Consider the following 10,170-nt stretch of genomic DNA (forward strand, 5'->3'; position numbering starts at 1 on the left):
TTCCGCTAGTTCGCCTGAGAAAAGATTGGACAGTGCAACTATAGGCCTAGTCAGTGGCGTACCAAGTGGGCGGCGGGGGGGCAGGCTGCCCTGGGTGTCACACACTGATGGGGGTGTCAGGCCGGCACCCCCTCGCCGTGACTGAAGTGGTTACAACGGGTTTAGGCAGCGGCGCGGTGACAGGGCAGGTTAAAGCAAGCAGGCGAGCTGCAGTGGCGTTGCAAAGGGGGGAGGGGGCAAGGGGTGCTGGGTGACAGAGGGGTGACACCCATCAGCAGGGTCCCCTTCCGATCCCCTTCTCTAACGGGCGTGGGCTGTCCGAGCGGTCCCGGATGTCTCACACAGCAGAGCGAAGCCGCCTCCCCCTCCTCTCTGTTTATTTGTACACAGGGTAAGGGGACCTGCTGTGCATGTGCCATGCTGATCTCAGGTACATTATGGGTCTGTACTGCACTTAAGGGGAAATCTGCACTGAATGGGGGGGCTCTGTGTAACATGCAGGGGGTCCAGAGCTGCGGGGAGGCTGTATAATGTAAAAGGGTCCAGAGGTGTAGGGTGCTGTGTAATGTAAAGGGCTCCAGAGGTGCAGGGTGCTGTGTAATGTAAAGGGTTCCAGAGGTGCAAGGTGCTGTGTAATGTAAAGGGCTCCAGAGGTGCAGGGTGCTGTTTAATTTAAAGGGCTCCAGAGGTGCAGGGTGCTGTGTAATTTAAAGGGCTCCAGAGGTGCAGGGTGCTGTGTAATTTTAAGGGGTCCAGAGGTGGAGGGTGCTGTGTAATGTAAAGGGTTCCAGAGGTGCAGGGTGTTGTGTAATGTAAAGGGTTCCAGAGGTGCAGGGTGTTGTGTAATGTAAAGGGTTCCAGAGGTGCAGGGTGTTGTGTAATGTAAAGGGGTCCAGAGGTGTTTTTACTTTTGCTTTTAAAGGTAAAGAAGAAATTTGGAGTCTATTTGACACCAGATCTCTCCATAAAGAGGACCTGTCGTCCTTATTTCTATTACAAGGGATGTTTACATTCTTTGTCATAGGAATAAAAGTGATAAAAAAAAACGGACAGTGTGAAAATAAAAAGTAAAATGAGTGGAGACGACTTGGATTTGCACTGGGGTTCAGGTGATGGCGGGAAAGTGCTATTTGGAGCTGAATTGCTTGGAGCAGAGAGCTGCCTATTGAGTGGTCATTCAAATGTGGTGGTCTTAGGCACCTTTCACACTGCCAGCGCCCGGGCGTAAGCAGTAAAGCGGCGCACTTTACCGTCGCTTTAGCTGCGATATTCGGCCTCTAGCGGGGCAGTTTTAACCCCTGCTAGCGGCAGAGAAAGGGTTAAAAACCAGCCGCGAAAGGGTTAACCACCGCAAAGCGGTGCTCCAGCAGCGCTATGCCGGCGGTATAGCCCTGCTGCCCCATTAATTTCAATGGGCAGGAGCGGTGAAGGAGTGGGGTATACCCCACTCCTTCACCGCTCCAAAGATGCTGCAAGCAGGACTTTTTTTAGCGTCCTGCCAGCGCACTGCTCCAGTGTGAAAGCCCTCGGGGCTTTCACATTGGAGAGACAGCAGTGGCTGTTTCAGGGCGCTTTGTGGGCGCTATTTTTAGCGCTGTAGCGCCTGCAAGGCACCCCAGTGTAAAAGGAGTCTAAGTGTAGCCCCACATTGAGCACGAGCAACAGAGTCACCCTTGAACAGCAGCATTATCAACCTGTGAAGAAGATAACATTAGTTGCACTAGCAACTTTAGGTGGACCTGACTGACAAATTAAAGCTGAAATCCACATAAAACTCTTTAAACAGTTACAGCAACTTTTTTTTTTCTTCTTTTTGGGATAAAGGTTTTACATAAATGTGTTAACCATTGTAAGCACCCCTGTCAGTGCTCAATGGTTTGTCTCAACCCTCTAACTCCTGCTGGACAGCTTGAAAATCTGAAAAGTTTAAAACTAACAGACTAAAAAAGGTAAAACCAATATATTCAAAACTTTTTTTTTTAGCCTAGTGTTATATTTAAACATTTTACTTAGCCAAGTGTTGCATTTTGTAGGTCATATATAAAATCAGCGAGGTTCATTGGTTATCTGTGATAGACATGTACATTTCTGAGCAATACCATATGAAAAATGCTGCTTCCCACAGATAAAGTTACCTCTTTGTCATCACCTATCCGGATGGAGTTATTGTCCGGATCAAAGCTTTTTACTTCTGATTTGATCCATTTGACTCCTGAAGGGATCACACTTGCTGTAGGTCGAGCAGAACTTGCTAGCTTCTTGGCACCTCCACCAACCAATGTCCACATGGGTTGATAGTAATGTGTCTACAGAAAATATGGCAACATATTGTAATCAGCACTTGTAAATACGCAATTCAAAGATTCAAAGGCATATATATATATATATGCTCGGGAGCAAGCCTGCATGTGTGCCTCTATACAACGCGGCTTGCTATGGGGGGGGCTCATCAGGGCAGAGCAGCCAGAAGCACCAGCGGAGTACCTGAGAAGAGGAGACTTAGGGGTGCTCTGTGCAAAACCATTGCACAAATCAGGTAAGTATACTATGTTTGTTATTTAAAAAAAAAATTTCGGTCACTTAAACTTAACCAAAATGAAATAAAAAAGTGTAATCTTTCATTCTAAAGAATATAAATAAAGAAAATATATAGCAAACATTTATTTATTTATATATATATATATATATATATATATATATATATATATATATATATATATATATATATATATATATATATATATAAATATAAATATATATAAATAGTGTAATCTTTCATTCTTTCATTCTAAAGAATATAAATAAAGAAAATATATAGCAAACATTTATTTATATATATATATATATATATATATATATATATATATATATATATAAATAAATAAATGTTTGCTATATATTTTCTTTATTTATATTCTTTAGAATGAAAGATTACACTTTTTTATTTCATTTTGGTTAAGTTTAAGTGACCGAAATTTTTTTTTTTTTTTTTTAAATAACAAACATAGTATACTTACCTGATTTGTGCAATGGTTTTGCACAGAGCACCCCTAAGTCTCCTCTTCTCAGGTACTCCGCTGGTGCTTCTGGCTGCTCTGCCCTGATGAGCCCCCCCCCCCATAGCAAGCCGCGTTGTATAGAGGCACACATGCAGGCTTGCTCCCGAGCCACGCTTGGTGTGTATACTGAAACACAGTGTGACTAGGCCCCGCCCCCTGTTAGTTTCTCACTGGCTGTGACTGACAGCAGAAGAAGCCAATGGCTCCCGCTGGTGTCTCTGAACCAGTGAGGAGAGAGAGTGGAAGAAGCCGCTGCACTCATGCACAGTGTTGGATCGGCTGGGGGGAAAGCTGCTCACAGAAGTAAGAGAATGCATTCACATGGTTCTAAAGCCTCAAGTTTTTTACCCTAATGCATTCTATGTATTAAAGTGGATGTAAATGCTCACATATACCCAGTGCAGTGAACAGCTTCAGATAATACAAAGAGATGAAACAAATCTCCCTACATAAGTTTTACATGTATATCTGCTGTCTTCAGCTTTTTATACTGTTTAGAAAGTGCATATCCTGTTAGACTTTTCTCTTCCTGGTTTCCCTTTAGGAGGGGATTATAGTTAGACATTGAGACAGCTGATTGGAGGAAAGGCACACAACCCCTCCCCACACATGCAGAAGTTGCTTGTGAATAGTTTAGCTGTGTGCTAATCTATTTATAGCAACCTCCCCCTGACTCACACTTCAGGCTCCCATCATGGAGAGCTTGTCAAACGTTATCAGGCTGATAATAGAGGAACGGAGCAGGACAAAGCTACAGTACACAGTTCTTTGAAGAGAGATAAGAAAACACTGCAGATAGATGTGCCCAGCTCAGATTTCAGGAATCGAGTTTACATCCACTTTAAGGTAAAAAAGCCTTCTTTGCTGCTCCCCCAACCCAACCTTATTCTTACCTGAGCCCATCCAATCCAGCGACGTACACAAGAGCAGCAGCTCTTGCTGCTGTCTCCCTCCTCATTGGGATTGATAGCAGCAGGAGCCATTGGCTCCCACTCCTCTCAATTAACTCCAGTGATGAGGGATCGGGGGTGGGGCCAAGCCCTGCTGTCTGCGTCAATGGACACAGCAGCAGGGCTCAGGAGTGAGCACGCACAAGTGCCCCCATGAGAAGCGGCTCCCCTTGGAGGCATTGAACAGAGAGGAGGAGCCATGAGTACTGACAGGGGACCCAAGAAGTCCAATTCCATTGCACAGAGCAGGTAAATATAGAGATGTTTGTTATTTATAAGAAAAGAAAAAATACCTCTACAATTGCTTTAAGGTAAAAAAAAACCCTCTGCCTTTAAAACCACTTAAGGCTACTTTCACACTCAGGCCGTGAGAGTGTCGGCGGTAAAGCACCACAAGTTTTAGCGGCGCTTTTCAACCGCTAACTGCTTTTAACCTCCGCTAGCAGACGAAAAGGGTTTAAAAGTGCCGCTGCCGAAGTGCTTTGGCAGCGCTGGCCATTGGTTTTAATGATTTAAATTTCAATGTTTTAGGAGAGGTGTATTCACCGCTCCCGCAATGCCCCAAAGATGCTGCTTGCAGGACTTTTTTTCCTGTCCTGCAAGCGCACCGCCCCAGTGTGAAAGCACTCGGGCTCTCACACTGGGGCTGCAGGGGAGGTGTCTTTCCGGCGCTATTTTTAGCCCAAAAGCACCTGAAAAATGCCCCAGTGTGAAAGGGGTCTTAATATTAAATAATGCTGCCACAAATACAGTGACATTTGATGCCCTACTGTTCATCTCAATTAAGAACACAGATATGTTCCCATTCCCTGACATTTTGCATGGAGTCACAATTAGAGACAGATAGTCCAAAAGTGAACTTCTACTGCACTGCAAACTCTGTTATAAAAGCATCCTGTATTAAGGGGTATTTCATCTTTTGTTTAAAAAAAAAAAAGAGATATTTATACATATATATTTATATACTTGTTACACGTGCCATTTTGTAATTTAATTTTAATTTAAAAATTACTTATTTTAATCTGTGGCCAGATATAAAACTAGACTAAACCAGACATTTAAAAAATATTCTTTGTACAGGGGTGTTCTGTACACCAACTAACAAAAAAACAAAGGATATCCCTGAGTGCATAGGGACTTGTAAAGGTTCGGATTTTTTAAAATAACAAACTTGTCATACTTACCTGCTCTGTGCAAGAGTTTTGCACAGAGCAGCCCCAATCCTCCTCTTCTGGTGTACCCCGCAGTCGCTCCTGGCTCCTCCCCTTTATCAGGTGCCCCCACAGAAAGCCGCTGACACATACAGCAGGACTTGGCCCTGCCTCCCGCTCCCATGTCACTGGATTTGATTGACAATGGCTCCTGCTGCTATCAATCTGTCCAATGAGATGAGAGTTAGTGGCTGGAGCCGCTGAGCTCCTGCATGGTTCTGGATTGGATGGGCCCAAGTAAGTAAAAGGGGGGTCTGGGGGGCGCTGCAGCAAAGAAGGTTTTTCACCTTAAATGTAAAGAATGCATTAAGGTGAAAAAATTTGAGACTTTGCAATCCCTTTAAACATAGTACCACTTGGTACATTGTTCAGCCAGCCACAGCTTGCCAAGACTGCCTGCAGCGGAGCTGGGCACTGTACCTGTCCCTCCCGGGTTTATTTAAATGCTGGGAGGGACGCACTGCTCCTAAACAGCACTATCTGCAAGGGGCCTTTAGTTTACTTTTAACTGTTACCATCTGTGTAAAATCATTACAGCATAATACAAGTAGAAATGGAGGATTTAAAATATTACAATCTGTCTGCAGATTACAAATATTGTGACTACAGTTATAAAGCCACAAGGGCCTAGACGTTTTGTTACATTACCTACAATGGCCAACAGAAACACAATGGAAGAAGATGGTATAATAACAATTTTTACCAATTGTGTCAATTTGTGACTGAAACCTACAACAAAGTATACATACAAACCAGATAACAGCACAGAAACACAAAACTTAGCCATTTTACCTCACTTGGCTCTATAATGGCAACTTTCCCAGCTCCAACTTTTCTCTTCATCCGGGCGCCCATGCTTATTCCTCCAGCACCGCCTCCAACAACCACCACTTCGTAATACTCCTTGACAGCAAATCTACTTGTCACATGTAAACTTCGGTTTGTACCAACGCTCACCCCAGCCCTCAATAAATGAGCACACTGGTGGGCATGGCCACCGCAGGGCACTACTCCAAAGAAGGCCATCGCTGGATGAGATTACAACCTGGGAACAAAAATATCATATTATGAAAGAGAAATATCCTTTATCAAATTATTAGTCTATAGTGCACCAGTTCCTAGACAACGGACATTAAAGTGTATAAAAAAATTTAAGGTAGAACTATAGGCAAAACCTTTCTTCATTTTGGATAGCGCAAGGTATGATTGTAACCCCTATGAGTATTTTTCACCATCTGTGTCCCATTTCAGAGATTTCCCTTCACTTCCTGTCCCATAGCCAAACAAGAAGTGACAGGAAATCAATGCAAGTTAAGGGAATACCTTGGACAACCCAAAATTTGGGATTTTCTTTACTTTCAATTTAATGATAATGGTAAAAACAGGACACAGAGACGGTGAATCTCCTTAATAGGGGCACAGACAGCAATACAAAATGACAGGGGTTTCAATACATCTCCACTCTATCCAACACTTTAAAAAAGGTTTTGCCTTCAGTTTTACTTTAACAAGCAGTAAAAGAGCTTTTAAAAGAAGCACCCCGTGACTGACCTCTGTAGCTGCATGTACTGTGAGGTAATTAATTCTCAAAGATCCCCAAAGATCACAACAGAGATTCTAGTCTGGTTTTACATTGGTTTCTAACAATTTAGATCAGCATTTTTCAAACAGGGTGCCTTAAGATTCCTTCAGGGGTGCTTTGGAAAATTGCCAAAAAATTTCCCACAAATTGTATATAATCCTGCAGATGGATCAAGCCTGCCTTTAAGTTACACACAGGTTTTCATTGTGCACCATTACAACCTTTCAGTTGCCAGCATCCTAACAACCAATGACATCATCCGTCGATGAGGATGTCAGGCGCCGGTGTTCCCCAGTGTACAAAGGTGTATTTGCTTTATAAGAAAAAATAATTTGTAACGTTGGGTGTCCTATGTGTGTAGATGTTGCTTCGTTATGTAAAACTATTCGTTTTATTTTTCACACTTCAGAATGGGGTGCCTCGAGATTTTAATTTTAAAGGGTGTCTTGACTGCAAAAAAGGTTGAGAAACACTGGTTTAGATTATATAGGGCTTACATTAGAGGGCTGGAAGGCTGCCAAGATTCAGCTCTTCATAGAAAGTAATACAAAAGGAATTGTAATGTCAGTGCCTCCGTTTTGAATTTTGAAGATACGTTTCTACTTAAAGGAGAAGTCCAGCCAAAACTCGTTTGGCTGGGCTTCTCCTATGAGCAATGCAATGCAATTCATTTTGCACTACTGTAACCCGTTTTCAGCAGAGAGTGGACTCCAGCCACTCACAGCGCCAAAGCCGGCAAACCTGGAAGAAACACCAGCGGTGTCAGCGGTGTGCGGGCGCTGCTGTAGGGCTTCGTTCAAAGGTAAGTATTTCATGAGCTAGTATGCGATGCACACTAGCTCATTATGCCTTTGTCTTACAGGTTTTTTTTCTTTTCCCAGTTGTAAAGCTGTATACAGGTGAGAGGCTCTCATTTACACAAGGTGTGGTTGAAGCATGAAATCATTTCTGGGATCCTTTCTGGGTGAAAGTGCATTTCAGCTTTAATGACAATGATTGTACCACTATCGGTGAATATGCTCCTATATAAACTGCACTTTTTTGATAAGTGGTTTTAAGCAGCTTAAAGTGACACTAAACTGGCTCATAGAAAAAAAAAAATTCTATTTAAAGCGGAGCTACTGACATTTAATATTAGGACACTTACCTGTCGAGGGATCCTGGAATGTCAGCACCCCAGCCGATTTTTCAATCGGCTCTCGGTGTTGCCTCCATTCCTTGTAAGGGAAACCAGTTCCCTACTGCGCATGCACAAGGTGCGCTGTGCTTTGTGAATGCCCCGGTGGCAGGGGAAGGAGGAGAGGGGCCGAACTTCCGGGATACCTCACCATAGCCTCCCAGGAGGGGGGATGGGTACCTATCGAAAACAAGTATCCACTACCCACCCTTGAAAAAGGTGCCAAATGTGGCAGTAGAGGGATGGAGGAAGCAAACAAGTGGAGCTTCCCCTTTTGGGTGGATTTATGTATTCTTAATGCAAAAAAGTCCCTTCTATTGCTCTCAGCCTCCTCCGAATTCCTTTTTTAAGCTGCTGTGATCTGACTCCCTGTTAGAGAGGCTACGTTCGTTCTCTATGGTCCCACTGTATGTAGGAACACAGTCACCTTCTCCTGTTCACTCTCCAGATGGACTAGGAACTATGGACAATGAGATGTGTAGTGTGCATAGAGCAGTGTGTATAACTGCAAAGAAAACATACTACTTGTTTCAAATGCAAGTGAGGTGGAAACAGAGGTTTGTGAGCTCATGGAGGACATTAAAAGGAAGCAGGAAAATACAACACGATTTATTGAAAAAAAATAGATTATAGATCCATTAAGTAGTGGATGTGTATGGATTATTTTTGGAGAATTAGGATATTGCTTAGTGTCACTTTAACATTGATTTCCTGACTGCTATATTAACAAGGACTGGACAGATACTGGGGTTGAGTTATTAAAAATGGAGTGCAAAATCTGGTGCTCTGCATGGTAACCAATCAGATTCTATCCTTAGCTTGTTCAGTTAAAGCGTTGTTTTTTTTGGGTTAACAATGTAGAGTCTGGTCCCTTAAAGCAGATTACACAGCACAGCGCTTGTGCCATGTAATCTGCCCCCTCTAAACTGTAAAAAAAAAAAAAAAAAAACCCTAAACCTACCACTTGCTGTATGGCCTATCTATACAGACCACGATAACCAGGGCAGCTCCGTCCTGATCACCGGGGTCAAAGTGCCTCCCTCAGTGATAGGCTGCCTGCTCTCTGCTCTCCTCTCTCCCCCCTCACCCCCTCCTTCCTCCTTGTCAGCGCCCTCTGTATGTCTTCGGGCCGCCGCCCCCCCCCCCCGCTATTATTTTAATATTAAAATATACATTTTGTCACTGCCAGCCTCTCTATTTAAAAGCGAGCGCTGTAAATACTGTATATCAGCTGTCTTCAGGCTGGTCACGTGACTTGCGGCCGCTTTCCAGCTCCGATGGGTGTCTTCTGCAGAGGAGACGAGCGGTCCCTCTGACGTCGGAAGTAGGGTTGCACCAATACCGATACCAGTATCGTCCTTAACAACCATGTCAGCTGTCCATGGCTTTCCCCTCCCTGCCCGCCAGCTGTCACTAGGCCTGGACTGGCCAGGGCTACATCTCCTCCGCAGTGCTGGGTGTACTGACAGGAAGGGTCATATCTACCGAGGCAAACAAGGCATTTGCCTTGTTGGGTAGTGCTGACCAGTTATGTTGCTACAGCAGGGCGGGGGGCGGACTCAGCGGAGGGTAAATGGATGATAATGAAAGTGTTCAACTGCCTATCGAGCCTCCAAGTCATGTTCATGTAGAGCGGATCCCCCTCCCTCCTCTCTCCAGTCATCTCTCAGAGACTCCACTCACCCCCATCTATGGAGAATGGACGGGGTGGACTCTGCTTCCTCCAAATTGCTCAGCATCACCCAACTGTAACAGCTCTCCCTATTCTCGTGTCAGTGCTCTGTTGAGAAGTGCCCCCCAATGAATAGTGCCCGCGCATGCGCAGGACGGAGCCACACTTCAGTTTATTTTGCCGATCAGCTAGAGTGACGTGACCAAGGCTAAAGCGCACATCGTAGGAGGCATCTCTCAATGGGAGATACCATTTCACGGCCACAATTGAAACCTATACAAACAACGGGGGGGAGACCCTAGTTCTCACATTGTGCCTCGCTGTTGCAGGGCAGCTTTATAGTGTGCTGATAGTTCGGTTTTGTCTGTGTTGCAGGGTGGGTTTGCTGTGTTGAACGGCCGGTTTTGCCTGTGTGAAAGGGTGGGTTGCAACACAGACAAAACCAGCTCTTCAACACAGCCACTAGCTGCCCTCCAGCAGCAGCTATGCAAAATCTGAGAACTACGGTCCCCCCCGCTG

The 10,170-nt window shown here is 44.5% G+C and overlaps 1 protein-coding gene across 1 annotated transcript in view; it reads right to left on the reverse strand.

The window, feature by feature from the left end:
• Nucleotides 1–6,264, reverse strand: part of SQOR (sulfide quinone oxidoreductase) — a 56,475-nt gene extending 50,211 nt beyond the window's left edge. Inside the window, exons 1-2 of the mRNA XM_073618628.1 lie at nucleotides 6,013–6,264; nucleotides 2,136–2,306 (exon numbers count right to left, since the gene is read on the reverse strand). Of these exons, the coding sequence (XP_073474729.1) occupies nucleotides 2,136–2,306; nucleotides 6,013–6,246 (405 nt within the window). The 5' untranslated portion in view covers nucleotides 6,247–6,264. The remainder of the gene's footprint in view (nucleotides 1–2,135; nucleotides 2,307–6,012) is intronic.
• Between the last annotated feature and the right edge of the window lie 3,906 nt (nucleotides 6,265–10,170).

This window comes from Aquarana catesbeiana, linkage group LG03 (assembly GCF_042186555.1).
Source record: "Aquarana catesbeiana isolate 2022-GZ linkage group LG03, ASM4218655v1, whole genome shotgun sequence".
NCBI lineage: Eukaryota > Metazoa > Chordata > Amphibia > Anura > Ranidae > Aquarana > Aquarana catesbeiana.